Source organism: Populus nigra, chromosome 13 (genome assembly GCF_951802175.1).
Source record: "Populus nigra chromosome 13, ddPopNigr1.1, whole genome shotgun sequence".
Classification (NCBI taxonomy): Eukaryota; Viridiplantae; Streptophyta; class Magnoliopsida; order Malpighiales; family Salicaceae; genus Populus; species Populus nigra.
The window spans coordinates 14,721,604-14,737,226 of NC_084864.1; the positions used below are offsets into that span (position 1 = coordinate 14,721,604).

General features: G+C 33.8%; 3 protein-coding genes across 3 annotated transcripts; 2 read left to right on the forward strand and 1 right to left on the reverse strand.

Annotated features, from left to right (window-relative positions):
• Positions 1–2,639: 2,639 nt before the first annotated feature.
• Positions 2,640–3,538, reverse strand: LOC133671657 (uncharacterized). The gene has a single exon (XM_062092471.1). It carries the CDS (start codon positions 3,441–3,443, stop codon positions 2,859–2,861), a length of 585 nt encoding a protein of 194 aa, XP_061948455.1. The 5' UTR covers positions 3,444–3,538; the 3' UTR covers positions 2,640–2,858.
• A 1,083-nt stretch (positions 3,539–4,621) lies between these two features.
• Positions 4,622–7,510, forward strand: LOC133670626 (uncharacterized). Its single transcript, XM_062091165.1, has 4 exons — positions 4,622–4,845; positions 4,973–5,104; positions 5,593–5,994; positions 6,587–7,510. Exons 1-4 carry the CDS (start codon positions 4,733–4,735, stop codon positions 6,723–6,725), a joined length of 786 nt encoding a protein of 261 aa, XP_061947149.1. The 5' UTR covers positions 4,622–4,732; the 3' UTR covers positions 6,726–7,510.
• A 3,693-nt stretch (positions 7,511–11,203) lies between these two features.
• LOC133670630 (protein LEAD-SENSITIVE 1-like) lies at positions 11,204–14,586 on the forward strand. Its single transcript, XM_062091170.1, has 2 exons — positions 11,204–11,389; positions 13,634–14,586. Exons 1-2 carry the CDS (start codon positions 11,296–11,298, stop codon positions 14,302–14,304), a joined length of 765 nt encoding a protein of 254 aa, XP_061947154.1. The 5' UTR covers positions 11,204–11,295; the 3' UTR covers positions 14,305–14,586.
• The last annotated feature ends 1,037 nt before the right edge of the window (positions 14,587–15,623 follow it).

The following is a 15,623-nucleotide window of genomic DNA, read 5'->3' on the forward strand; positions in this document are numbered from 1 at the left end:
AAACATTGTTCACCTAGATTTAGAATCATTGTTCACTATAAAGTTTAATGATGGTTTTACCCTTCTCATAAAAAAAACAGGCAGTATGGTCTTTCCATAAGGTCCAATGATCATTATCATATTGTTCAAAGACAAGTAGGTCGTTTTGCATTTTAGAAGCACAATGAAACAACTAGAATACCATTGATAACATAAATTTTAAAGTTGGCGTGCAGGGGCACTTTTTTCTTTTCTTATTGGTTTTTTTTTTTGTGATAACTAAGTTGTATAAGAGACAATTTGGTATTTTAATAAAAATCAAATATAACTAAAAAACCAAAAGTGGTGGGCGCGTGCAAGGCACGTACTAGTGTGTGAGAGGCGCTCGTACTATTTGGATTGCGCATGCAGTACTTTTCAGCGGCTAAAAATGCATTTCCACCATATCATTGGAATAGAATATAGAAAGGAACTACAAGTGAATTTCATAAGAACATAAAGTATAATATTAATATGAATTATGTTTTAGCATGCACACATCATAAATTAAAATTTAAAGTTTACATGTCAAAAACATGGTACTCGTGACTATATTAGCTGCAATGTTATATTCAATATATTTGTTTCTTTGGAGTGGAAGAATTCAATTCTTAACAAATAATTCAAGAACAAGTTTTTCAAAGGTAAAAGAAATTGATGTGAGGAAATTTCTTCGATATTCTTAACATAATAATGATTATTACATTATTTCATTAGTGGTTAAGATTTATAGGTTTTAAGGTGTTGAAAAAGAGTCTAGAACGTGGTTTGGTAAATCAAGTATAGCTTCTAATCCAACAGTTAGATCGAGCCAAAGTTTTGATAAAAGATTCTGAAAATCTTGTTTCCCACTAAATTAAGATCTCATGACAATCAAAGACCATGAAGGCTTTCAAATAAGACTTGAAAGTTATCGTGTCAGATTGTTTTTAATTACCTTGTTATATTTAGAATTTTTTTCTATTTTATTAAGGATTTTTAATTTAAATAGTATTTTATTATTAAAATTGATATTTGGATTTTTTTTATTTCACCGCGGACTTTTAATTTAAATAATGTTTTATTATTTAGGATTGTATTTAGATTCTTTTTCCTATTTAGCATTGGATTTTTAATTTAAATAGTATTTTATTATTTAAAAATCCTAATGCTAAATTGATTATATTAGATAGTTAAGTTTTAATTAGGAGACCTCTGGAACCCTAGTTTTTATCTTTTTCCATTCTATATTTCGTGTCAGTGGACATCTATTAATTGAAATCCGCTATGTATCCAGGCCATTTACTGAATAGGTTGAGCCCAGTAAGTGAACATCTTGCTATTAACATTTATTCAAACAAAGCAAAACAAAAGGTTAAAAGGGGATAAAGCGATGGGACACTGCAAAATCCTAAAATCTTCATTGAGTTCTAATACAAAATAATAAACTTAAAAGAAGATGGAGAAAATATGAACTCTATTCATTCAAGCCTCGAAGCCACCACTTGAGCCTGCTAAGCTATGAAAGTGTTAAAAAGCTTTTCATTGAGTGCAGAGAACCGTAAGACTAATGCTCTTGATATAACGCATCAGCTTAGGAAGCTGCAATATACATCTGACTGGTAAAGGAGGGCATTGCTAGATGGGTGGCTAAGTTTAGGTGATCCAGATTATTTAAAAATTCCAATTCCAGGCTGTACCATTGAGCATTGGTACTGTACTATAGAGATGGTGTGAAGATAAACAGATCATATAGCTGCAAATGATAGCAAAAAAAAGATGGCCATCTCTTAACCACAGAAATAATAATGTTTCCACTAGGCAAATGCTTTAATCTCTTTATAAGACCATGCCAACTCCTTAGCTAACTTGCTCAACTCCACAATTCAAAACAACAAACATCTACAGGATTTCAGTGACATTCAAAGAATGCAGCTTTGATTTCAAACTTGTGTCATAACTATGATGCTTTTCAAGGACTAGACTTCTATGGCAGCTCTAATTTCTAGGCTCTCTTAGATTGATCCAGCACCTTTAACCAAATCAATGAGTGCAATGGAAAAGTGGCATAGCCAAACGCAAGTCAACTAAGAAAATGAAGCACAAGTGAATGAAACAAAACATTGCCCACAAAACATCTTTGAATTAACACAGGAATATGCGGCAGCCTCTAACTCTCAGGACTCCTCTGTTACATACTTTTCAGTAGTGTCTCTAATGCGAAGGGACCAGCTCCGCCAGTAACACCTAAAACAATTCCCCATCTTTAAGCTTTCAGATGATGAAAGCATATGATAGTGGACATGAAAAATCTAAAGGTTCAGCCATTGACTACATAAAGCTTCAGCAGGAATAGCAGTAGCAGTACAGGGACCTTGCGGTGATCAAAAGCTACATTGCCTACTTCACCACCCTGCAACGCTCAACGAAGTAGTTTACTAGATTAAGTTTTCTTGTATTCTGTCAGTAACTAATCCTATCAATTCCATTTCATATTAACATCAAAGCTACAAACTAATCAACTAGCACAAACACATTAGCCGAAGAAATCATACAAAACAGCAATGTCAGCAGGAGCCTAAAATTCATCAAATCATCAAACCAAGCCACATTCCATCAAATCATCAACAGAAAACACAGAGTTAACGCGCCAAAGTCAACTGGTGTTATATAACAATAAAAGTCAGCAATAACAGCAACACACACCTTAATGACATCACAATCATCATCTGTTCTTCAATAACAATAATCCACAACAATAACATAATCATAGATAAAATTAAACACTTGATAAACACCAAATTTACTACTTTCTTGATTACTATATACGCGGAGCCAAATCAAGAAATCACCAACCTCCCTCATACCGAACCGCCTTTAACTTGCTCTGCCTCAGGAATCTTGACATACCCAATTTTCTTCAAATCCTCCTCCTCCTCATCACTAAAATCCCCATCAAAATAATCATCATAACGCGGCTGCGATGGAGAAAACAAAGACCAAACCAGATACATTGTAGCTGCTGTAAGCGCACCACAACCGACACCAAAAAGCAAAGCAACAACCACGCTAAGAATATCCTTAGTACGATCGCGCAACGAGCTCAAGTCATAGCTCCCAAATCCATCCCAAACCGACCCCACCTCGTCGCGGCGAGTGGCTTCCTTGTTGGTATTTTCATAATTACTGCTAGAAACGACCGGGATGAATCTGCGTTTGATGAGTGCCAGGGAGGAGGCGGAGATTGAGGCTTCTTGGATCTCGGTTACGATCAAGAACCCAGAAGATGGGTTGTTAGGGTTAGGGTCGTTAGGGTAAGGGTTAAGGGGTTTGTAGGAGACAGAATAAGAGGAGATGAAAAGGGTCTTGCAGGGTCTTGCTGAGGAAGAGAAGGAGAGGAAGCAAAGGAGGATTGAGAGGGAGAGGAGGAGTCTTGAGGGTGCCATGGAGGAAAGGGAAGAGAGAGAGAGAGAGTCTAGGAGAGGAGTTGATTGATTTTTTATGCTCTTGTTGGGAAGGAAAAGGAAAGGTAGAAGGAGTAGGCAACGGGGGTTATTTATTTGAAGGGAGAAAAAAATAATAAATGAGAGAGAAAAACGGTTTTGAAATAAATCAACTATCCTTTTTTTTTTTTTTTTTCATTCTCTTCTTAACAAAAGATAATGCTAACAATTGTTATTAAATCTAACTAAACATAATTTAAATTTTAAAAGACAAATAGGTGAGAATTAATCGGTAAAACTCGAGTGACTCAAAAAATAATTTAAATTAATCAGTAATTTAATTAATATATAATTTAATTTAAAAAATAATTTAAATCAACTCATTTAACTCTATTTCAAACTTCGAAACTAAGTTATTCGTGGAGATTGATTTAATAGTTTTGATGGCAGTAGCTGATGAGTTCAACAATCAATAAAGTTATTTGAATTGTGATCGGAAAAGATTATATTTTATAAATACTCTAATTTCAGTATTTATTATTTGTTTTTCAGAAAAGATGGAATTAATCTTAATATATAAGAATTAATTTTAAAATGCTATTTTATCATGGAATAAAAAAAGAATATAGAATATAATCTCTTAGATATTATATATATATATATATATATATATATGGATGAAGTTAATCATATTTTGTCTTTCTTTTAACTTGAAAAATAAATAAATAAAATTGTAATGCTACCATGCTCATCTATTAATAATTCAATTATTTTAATTACGAGCAAAATTATTATATATATTAAAAATATATTCGATTGAAGTGATGAAAATAAAAACATGAAATAAATATTTTTTTCTTAGATAGTTTCTAAATGAATTTTTATTATTTTAAGATAGAAGGTATAGGTAAAAATATTTTTATTATCTTTGTTATCTTGGTTTTTTTATATTTTATATTAGTAAACGAGTGCAATATAATTATTATCTTTTATCATTTCTAAAGAAAAATAGCATTCTTCTTTTAAAAGAAATAATTTTCTTTTTTTTATGAAGGGGTTAGTAGCGAAGGTCATATGAAGTTACCAAGAAAAAAACTATGGAAAACATTTTTGAAAGTTCTGAGAATTAACTTCTGATATAAAAAAATAATTAATTGAATAAAAAAAAGTCATAACTGGCCACGATAGTCAGATAAGAGACACGAGGCCCCATTGAAACGCTGACATTTTCTTACTTCCACCACAAAGAAAAAATATACCGCGTAGCGCCGCCGCCACACAAGAACATAGCCATGGATGCGGAGGATGATTGGGAATCATCTTCAGGAGAAGTGACCGACACAGACCAGTTCAACGATGAAGACTTTTACTCCACGTCTGCTTGTCTATCCAAACTGCAATTCAGGTAAGATACCAGTACCTACAAAAAATCTGATTTTGTTAACAAAAATTGAAAAACTTGATTGTTTATGCAGTTTAATGAAGTGAGTTTTTGTTTTAAAGTTCTAAAGATTGATTTTTTTTGTTACTAGGAGTGATGTTTCAAAGGCTAAATGGAATGTTGAGATGGGAATGGCTGAAGTTATTGAAAAGAAAGGGAAAATGTGGATTACTACTGGGATTGGTCGTAATGGCAAGACTTTTTGCTTGATTGAGGAGACATTGTAAGTGATTAAAGAATGGGAAAAAAAGTATCTTTGAAGTTTTTTTTGTGCCTCTTATAGTCATATAGTGGGTATAATCCATTCGACTGTAAATATTATTGCTTTTAAAACCTGGTTAGGCACACCCTTTAAGCTTAATTTTAAGATGAAAACGGCTAATTTTACTGAAAATCAGTACCTGAAAAATTAAAACCGCAGGATTTGTGGGAGTTTCCGGTTGAAATCACTAATTCAATGGTTGAGTTTTTTTTAGAAGTGATTCCAAGGAAGAATCTTTGGTAAAGACTGTTCTCTTAGGGATTATTATATAGATAGATGGATGTGATAAGTGAAGGCTTGAAAGTTTAGTTCTTTTTTTGCAACAGTCAATGAAACAAAACAAGTTGTATGTTTATAAGTATGTTTTGGAAGGACAAAAACACATGAATTGAGTAATTGTCTTAGTTTTCTTAGATTATCTTATTGGTGAATAACCTTTTCTGTCATAGGTTTTTGGCCGAAATAGGGGCATTGCTTGTTATGGATGACAATGATGAGTGTCTTGCATTGAAAGACATATACAAGAAGATTTCTGAAGAAAGGAATGGGTGCAGCTGGGAGCTTTTTGAGGTATATAAACACTTGAAGTCTCTTGGTTATGTTGTTGGGCGTCATGGTGTTCCTTGGAGTATGAAGGGTGTTGAGAATAACAGCAAACCTTGTTCTTCTCAAGGGACTATTCAAAACAACAGGGTTGAAGGTGTTGAAGAGAACTGCATTACTTGCGCTGTGCAGATGCTCAGTAATTTGCAAGTTGATGAGCTGAGACTAAATTTTGACGTTTATCTTCCAAATAGCAAGTTTAGAAAGTCTTCACCCGGTGATCCAGCCTTTCTGCTATGCTTAGTTAGGTAAGCATGATAGTAAACCTGAATAATTTGAAAACCTTTTCCTTAGAGGTGATTGATTGTTGAAGTTCTTTGATCACTTTTTGTTTGTCCTTCTCTCATATTACTGCATTTTAAGGAAAATCCTATCACTCTGTTTGTGCTAATCATATCTTCCACCTTTTATTTTCATGTAAATGAACCCTTGGAAATCATTTAGGCTTTCTTACTTTAGTGGATAACTTCATTAGAGTTGTGTCCATGGTTTGCTGTTCTGGCTGTTAACTGCCATGCTAGAAAATTTTTTGTTGTTGGAAATTTGTTTGGTTGCAAATAAACACAGTTTCCCTCTGAAGTCTGTAATTTATGAGATCCAAGAAGTCCATTGTCATTTGGAAAAGTTGCATACTGATGATAAGTGATGACTTTTAAAAAGAAAAAGGCTGACTAAGTCCTTCAAATATATGTTGCAATCTGGATGCTAATTAGAGGAATTCCAGGATCGTCACATATCAAGCCCTAATGCGTCTCATCTCATTAGTTTGTTTCCATTTTAAAGCCAATCTATTTCTCATTTTAATCTGTATAGTACTGTTTAACTTGCCTTACCTTGCAGGGGAAGTCCACCAGCCAATGCAAAAAGTGAAGTTCTTGAGAGACAATGTGGTGGGATTCCTTTGAAGTTATGTCATGTAGATCATGGGCGTGTCAGCTTCTTTTCCTTCAAGAGGGTGGAGCTCCCCATTTTACCCTGAATTTCTGAAAGGATTCTCTAGAGGCTTCTGCAGCAGATAACAGGATGCCAGAGCATAACTGAGGTTTAACAAGCCTTGCATGGGATTATGCCTCCTAAGGCTCGGAGATCTTTGACTTTTATGCAAATCATTCTCAGAGCTAAGGTTATACAGTATGCATGGCATGCAACTGTTGCTTCTGCTTCTTGTGGATGATATCATGTCTTCTGATGCTCTTTGATCTCTATTTCCTTTTCGACAAGAAGACAAGCCCAAACTGTAAAGTATACAGCCTAAGATCCTTTTAGCATCTGGATGCCAATGTGTTTGAGCTTCCCTGAACATGTGGATCTCAACTAGAAATTTGTCGTCACTAATGGAGCCACAATGATGGAAACTCACCGTGCAAAAGAATACAGAATGAAACAGCCAGATTTGGAGATTGGTCAGTCAATGGAGATGGGAACCATAATACATACTGGTGATTTAATGGGTTTTTTTTCTCTCCAAAAAATCAAGACAGCACATTCTGTCATTTTTATAAATTATTCAGAGTCTATATCCCATGTTGTTAGGAGATGCATATCAGTTTGGTTGTTTCAATATTATCTGCATCATTTGTCTCTGATGCACCCTTTCTTGCAAGTCGATGGCAATCCATAGATTTTAACCCAAGCTTCAACTGGATATGTAGTGGCAATCTCGGTTTCCATCTTTGAATGGCTAATCATGATGTTAAAGCTGTTCATGAAGCTGTTACAACATCAGAACAGTTCAATACAAGGAAGTTATATGTTTCTCACGAATACCTCCATTTTTGTTAGACAAGTATTGTTGCCGCTGGTTGCCCTTTCGAATTACCAGCTGAAGAAATTTTACTGTAATTTTAGACAAATTATTCACACAGACTGAGACACTCCCACAAGATTTCTTTCCAGTTGCTATCCAAATCACCAAGAAGAAAATTGCCTGTGCAGCTACTGATTCCACTCGTTATTCAATGACAGACCCCAAGGGCTGACAACCTTGTCAATTTATATTAAAAAAAAAGAGAGTTAAAATTGTAAACCCTTGGAAACTTAGAAGTTTTGAAAATAAAAAATAAAATTAATAGGAATTAAGTAAATGATAATGTGGAGTCTAAATAAGTATGAAATGGACAAAGGGATTGAAGATGTAAACCCTGGACAAACAATTTACTGAGTAACAGAATTAAACTCGATTATGAAATAAAATAATAAAAATAAAATAAAAGGATGAGAAATAAATTTAATTTTATGTATGGAAACCGCAACATTGTTTTATGTTTAATTTAATTTTAATCATGTAATATATGTTGTTGATATGATGTGACATGGCTTGAAGGAAGCTGTATGGTGACAAGTTAGGCTTGAAGATTGTCTATGATGATATAATTTTCGTTGTAATTCAGGATGGTTGAATCCGAGGTGTATGGTGAAATTATTATGTGATTTGCATGTTATGAAATTTCAGAGAAGTTTTTTTCTAAAGAGAAACTCAATTGAAATTTTATTAAAATTTAGTTTAGGTATAAAAGGATGAAATGATCAGTAAAGTATGTGATTAAAGGTTATTAATCATCTAAAAATCTCCTTAAAGTATGGATAAAAGAAGTTGTTAGTTCATTGTGTATATATGAATAATTAATATAAAATAAACTTTGAGGAATATTAGTATAATTACGTGTTCTGTATTTTCACTATATATTTGATCTATGCTTCATCACAAGTGAGGTATTTTTTTCTCAACAAAAACTTTTCTACACATAATTAAAATAAAAGAAAAAAAAGGATATTAATCTAAATATAAATAAAAAAATTGAAAAAATACATATAAAAAGCATTAATATGTAAAAAGGAGAGAAAAAAAAAACCAAATGTTGTTAGGCCTGACACGTCATGTCCACCTGCCTAGCCCATGTTTTTAGGGCCCACATGCAAGTCTATCTTAGCAAACCCGCCTGACTAGACCTTTATTTTTTTTATTGCATCATATCATTCACTCTAATTTTTTTGGAAAAAAAACCGGCTAACACATTGTCAGTGGGCCAACTTTTTTTCCTCGTATAAAAAACTTGTACATGCAAGATTTTTTGATGCATTTTTGTACATAAAGATATTTAAAGTGTAAATTAAAAAGTTTATATATACATATAATCAAATAAATCGAGAATTATGTGTGTGTGGTAATAAATAGAAAAAAATGTATTAACGATAACTAAAAGTAAAATGAAAAATCGAATGTGTTAATAAACAGAACATTTACCCGGTTGTGTAAACTAAATTTGTTTATTAATTTTCTATGCAATCAAATGATATTAAAAGTAGACACGCATATTAAATTGATTAAATAAAATAAAAGTAAAAAACAAATATTATGCAAGGCTGCACATATCAGAAATATTATATGAAAGTAAATATTTTTTATTTTTAAAAATAAATTTCTTGTATATAAAAAGATTTTAAAAAACATTATTGATGAATCAAAATAATGTTTTCAAAAATTAAACACGCACAACACCATCAAAAAACAATTTCTATCCAAAAAACTTTAAATAAGAAAAACAATATCACAGGTGAGGGATTTTAATTGAAACATAAATTTTAAAATTATTTTTAAAAAATATACCAATAAAAATAGGCACTATTATAAAAAAAAATAGTGTTCGGTTGTTGTGACTTAATTTGTTAAACCTGTGACCCAGATCATGAACTCAATTAAGTTCAATATTTTCGTCCCTTTAATTTATATCTAACCCTTTTATAAAAGAGAGAGAGAGAGAGAGAGAGAGAGAGAGAGAGAGAGAGAGAGAGAGAGAGAGAGAGAGAGAGAGAGAGAGAGAGAGAGAGACCCAGACTCGCAAGCCCATAACCCAGCATGTCTGGGCCACTAAAATGAAAAGCCCAGGAGCATTGACGAGCCTTCAAGGCCGGGTTTACAGGCCTGAGCTTATTTTTATTTTTAATTTTAATTTTTTAAAGGGGTGAATGACCTATCATCTACTTTTATTTTTCTATATAAAAAAATAAGCAAGCAAGACAACATATCGTTTGCAAGTCTAGATTTCAGTTAGAAAATCGGTGCAATTTGTCTTTTGCCCAAAGAACACAAATTTCAAGCTATTTCAACTCAAAAACACCTCACCAATACCCTCATAACACCCACAAGTCATTCTATCAACTCCAAATATAAAAAGAAATCCAAAAATTTGAAATCAAATTGGTTTTGTTTTGGCTTTTTTTGGTTCAGATCTGGTTTTTCATACAACATCGAGGATATAAACAACCACCATAAAGTCCCTCTCATCTCATGGGACTCGTGGACACCAAAAAAAATCGTTTTAGTAGCTAGAAATAGAGTTAACGATGAATTTTTTTTCTCATCGCTGGAATCCAACAACTCTTTCTTTGTCTCATCTCCTTAATCAAAATCTGAAAAATAACACAAATGAACTTGGGTATGAAAATTGGGTTTTTTGAAAAATTAAAGGGACTTGAATGGTATATACTGTGTTATTTTTAAAGATCGAGGTCCTAAGTGAAATTTTCATGCAATCTTTGGCACTCCACTTATGTTTGGTGTCTATTTCAGTTCGGTCTTTTTTCTTTTAATTTCACCATTGACTAAACATTCAGAAGCAATTGATCTTTAATTAGAATCAAATCGAACAAAATAAAACTTTGAGGACTATAATGAAATCAACAAAAATATATAGTGTCATCCACGGTGTTTTATAAAAGGGTGAATGGTGCAAGCGACACAATGTCCACCCATGTGTTTTAGTTTTATTAATAATAATAAGCTTGAAAATAATGATTATGTGTATATGATTTAGTTTTCAAACCCTTTTTTTGTATAAATTATTTATCTAATATAAATATTACGTAATAAAGCTCTATCATGATTATAATAGAATCCTTGTTATATAAGACATTATTGTTTATTAAAAAATTTGTAAAGCCAATTTTTAAGAATGAATTTTTTTCTTGAAAAAATTATTGATTGTTGACTGTGCATGCAGATATACTTTTTTCCTTAAATGAAGAAATTATTGAGTTGAATTACAAAAATAAATGATAATCAAAAGACATCTTTTCAAGTTAATGGTTCTCTTTACGGACCATATAATTGGAAAAATAATTTGATTTGCATAGAGAGAAACCAGAGATATTTAAAGGATGTTTGGAATGCGGTTTTTTTAAAATTTAAAAAATAAATTTTATATAAAATAAAATTTTTTATGTTTTTAATTCGTGTTTTAATATGTTGATGTGAAAAATAATTTTTTAAAAATAAAAAATATTATTTTAATATATTTTTAAATAAAAAATACTTTTAACTTTTACTTCGATCACTGTAACAATCCCATACAGGCTTTTAAGGACCGATCTGCTATGAACATATAATTTGGGCATTAAGTTGTACTTGTCCCAAAACTAAAAGGGCAGATTCCAAACTAACTTTCATTAATATAGCAAGACTCGAACTGGAAAGTTAGAAAGCAAAAATATCCCATGGGAACTGCGTAGCGTAGAGGCTAAGGAAGCAGAGCAAAAGCAAGCAAATTGCAATGGGACTTCTTTCGAATAGTATCAAGAGAGATGTGTTAAGGCCAGGGGATCATATCTACTCGTGGAAAAACGCTTACCTATATGCCCATCACGGTCTGTCTCTCTCTCTTTTTATTCGTTTTTTGGTGTTGTGTGATTGGTGTTTTGGGTACCTAGCGGGATTAAATTTGTTGGCAAGTTGATATCTTGGCTTGTTTTTTTCCTTTTCATTTGGTTTTTCTCATTGGTTTTTGATATTGGAGAGCAGTGTTTTGGATGGATTCAAATTTGCGAAGATGATGCTTTGCTGTGTTTTTAGGATGGCCATTGCTTTTTGACCTTTTGAGAGCAGGATTAGTAGCCTGTGAACGCGAGGTTGGGACTTTTTGATGGAGTAATGGGCATAAAATGGGGGGGTTTATTCCTTTAGGTGCAATTGAATTGGTGGGTAGAGATTATATCTTTGAATTGACCAAACATTATTTTTTTTTTACTTTTTATGTGATGCTTTTTGGTGTCGGAGTTTTATACTGCTGGCTGTTACAGGAAGTGATTGTAATATTTTTTAATTAATCATAGTTAGATACCTATTTATGGAGTTTCATTGGAAATGATTGTAATATCTGCTGGCGTAGGAACTTCCGAATTTAAAACTTGCGAAACAATTATAGGGATAGAAATATGGAATGGAATTTAAAAAAACAGAGCTTTGGTTAAGTGCTAATCTAGTGAGTATTGTTTTTTAAGTTCAGAATCTTTTGGGGAGCAGGGTCATTTATGGTTGAGTGGTAGGGTGGTGGCTAATAGGGTAAAATGGGGCTGGGAGATGGTTAAGGTCTTAGATGTCTATCTTACTTTCATGGTGGGTAGACATCATTTCTTTGAATAAATCAAATCAAACGTTAAATTCTTGCTGTTTGTGTTAAAGTTTTACACTGCTACTTATTATAAGAAAAAGTTTAGCTCGTATGTTAATCAATCATGGTTAGATGGCTGTTTACGGAGTTTCATTGAAAACAATTCGGGAATTTGTCGAAGTAGTTAAGATGTAGCATAAGAACTTTTGGATTTAAAATTTGTAAACACAATTACAGGGTTAGAATTATGGGATGGAATTGGAAACGTAGGGTTTTAATTAAGTTATTTTCTCAGAAACATTGGTAATTGGGCCTGCTAAGTGCTAATCTACTGCATATCACTATGTTTTTAAAGTTCAGAATCTGTTGGGCGGAATTATTTTAAGTTTGAGTGGTAAGATGATGGCTAATAGGCACAAGGGGGTTGAGAGATGGTTAATCGCAGAAGAAGCATCTTCAGTCACTGAAATATTGTTTGTTTCTCCACACATTTTTTTGCTCTTGTATATTCTCTGTTTTGTCAGTCATCAAGGAGCTGCTCTCTCAACTTTCTTTTATCCATGGAGTCTCTTTTCTTTTGTATCCTGGACAGGGAGTGATTGGATTAGTGTGAAAACCTCTGTGTGGCATAGCACGATTCTTGTGTATTTTATGAATTCTGTTTGCTAAAACCAACAGTTTTCTTGTTTGTGAGGTTGTTTTAGTTGTTTTTGGTACTACATCAAGGAAAGACCTTTAAAAGTTTGAATAGGCTTGGCTCCTTTGTTAGAAATTCTACTGGCATTGGTAGCATCTATTTTGTAAAATTTGCCTTTACAAGAATAACTTGTTCACCATCCATACCATTGCTGTCTTATTTCAATGTTCCTTTAGGACAGGATACATTTTTGTGGTTGCCAACAATATTATATGGCTATTCCTGAAATTTGGTAACATTTCCTCCACTCTATAGTTTGTGCAGTTTTCACATCATTGAGTGCTCGCGAATTATTATTATTTTGAATCATATTACCAATCCACGCCATCTAGAATAAAATCATTATAATATGCAAGCCTTAGAAGAAATAAAATCCAAAAGTTGGCTTAGTACCAACTGAATTTAAGTTTTAGGTCTTGCATTTTTGAATTCACGTGAAAAAGGACTCTGTGATTGTTTATGTTCAGTGAGAGGGGGAGGGAGATAGGAGGAGTGGCTCTTTTCTATAGGAGATCATGTGAAAGTTGAAGTTTAACTCATGTAGATTATTTACTTTCCAGTTCTAGAGTTGCTTCATTGATGGCTATCATATTTCTTGCATTCTCAATCTGTTCTCTCCTCGACTCATCAATACATCTAAACTTATTAATTGTGTATCGCAATTTATCCTGGTTGAAATCTGAGCTATAAAATTCTGGTTTATACGCTCAAGATGAAGCTTGTGTTTATGTGCATTTCTGAGTTTTGGATATGATGTTAGCATTTTCAACATGCTTTTCTAATCAGATCCTCAAATGAAATTAGGCATATACTTTGGTGATGAAAAGGTGATACACTTCACTCGGGGATCAGGCCAAGAAATTGGCACAGGAACTGTGTTAGACCGTCTTATTTTCAGCTTGTCTCCTTCTCGTCCTTCAGATAATCCGTGCCCAAAATGTGGAGATCAATCAAGGCTTGATGGTGTCATCTCATCCTGCATCGATTGTTTTCTATCAGGTGGCTATCTCTACCTCTTTGAGTATGATGTCTCTCCAGCTCTCTTCATTGCTAAACCACGAGGTGGCACCTGCACCCTTGCCAAACCCGACCCACCAGAAGATGTCCTTCACCGTGCTTCTTTCCTCTTGCTAAATGGTTTTGGTGGATATCACATTTTCAAGAACAACTGTGAGGATTTTGCAATCTACTGCAAGACAGGCTTGCTCGTGATGACAAGCCTCAGTGTTGGTCGAAGTGGGCAGGCTGCTTCCTTCTTAGCTGCTACTAGTGCTATTGTTTCTTCACCACTTCGATTTCTAACAACCAGCTTTAGCGGCCTGGCAGCTGTGGGATATGGGATGTATTGTGTCAGCCGGCTCGTTTCTGATATCGGAGTTCGTCGCGACGTGTCAAAAATCCCTGTTGAGCGACTTGTTTCCTCTTCCGGCTCAATAGAGTCAGAAGCTGTGGCTGACCTGGCCAAGGAAAATTAATTTTATCCCTTACCAACACCGAACTGTGTGGAGTACTAGAAATGTTTTACTATGGATGCTTGATAGCTGCAACTCTAGCTGCAAAAGCTTGGATTTGGAGGCCATCCGCATCTCCCACAGGCTTATTCGTTGAATGCATTATATTTTGTGTACTGTGAAAATGCTTGTTATGAAAGAATTGGCATCATATCGTTAATTCATGAACTAGTTTGGTGTCTGTGCTTCCTCTATGTTATACACAAACATATATGCAATGTAAATTGCTGACGTTGGTTAGTTTCATCTTCTACATTTTACAAAATTATATCTAGGGTTTGTGAAGTGGCTTGTTATATTCATGTTCTTGTTCTCGTTCAAAAAATCTATTTTGATTGAATATCTGGCATAGTTATAATCCAAAGCTTGAGTCACAGTCACAAGATGGACGGGTTAACTTATGAGTTAATAGACCAACTCAGATATCACTCGGATTTGTCCATGTCATGGACACTTGAGTCAATTTTCAAACCGGTTTGAAATCAAAACTAGCCCAAACCATGTCCTGGGTTGGTAGATTTCTAGATGGATGTTTTCAGCAAACTTAAATTTGATAACTACACCAAAATATACTACACTACGTGATCAGATGTTCTTAGTGTATTTTGAAGTGCTTTTTCAATAATAAATTTTTCTTCATGCCAAATCTACAATGATTTGGCTTTGATGGAAGATCTTTTGTTTAAAATCTAAAGAAAGGTTCCGAAAACAGGATTTCTTGTAAATAATATCAAACTGATTATGGATGATCTATCTTTAAATAAATCTGCCGACGACTGACGAGGACTTGCACTATCATCATTTGCTGTTGCCTGTCAGCACATGCTACATATCATATCATCATTATCTGGTCTGTGACTTAAATTGTGAATGAATGTTCAAAGATTATGAAGAATTGATCCCTTGATTCCCTTCAAAGAATGGTCGCCCGGCAGCGGCGATAAATTGACCGCCGCTTGAGATGGTGACCCACTGTGACTCATGCTTTGGACCTAGTTGCTGCGCTTCAACTGGTCATGCTGGTGGCAGTCATGTTAAAGGATCATAAAAGGATGCTTAGCTAAAGACCGGAGTTTAATATTGGACTCTCTACACGGGCAATAAATTAATCAATTTGGACTAGATCTCCCTCGGAAAGAAATCCCCTCCGGAGAGAAATGAACCTGCACTGTCGGCTGAGAGGAAGTTTCATTGAATGCTACTTTCCTCGGTGAAGGGCTGGCATGCATGACAACCAGGGATGTTGATGGGTGTCTACTGTTCAGATTTTTTTTTATTAGGTA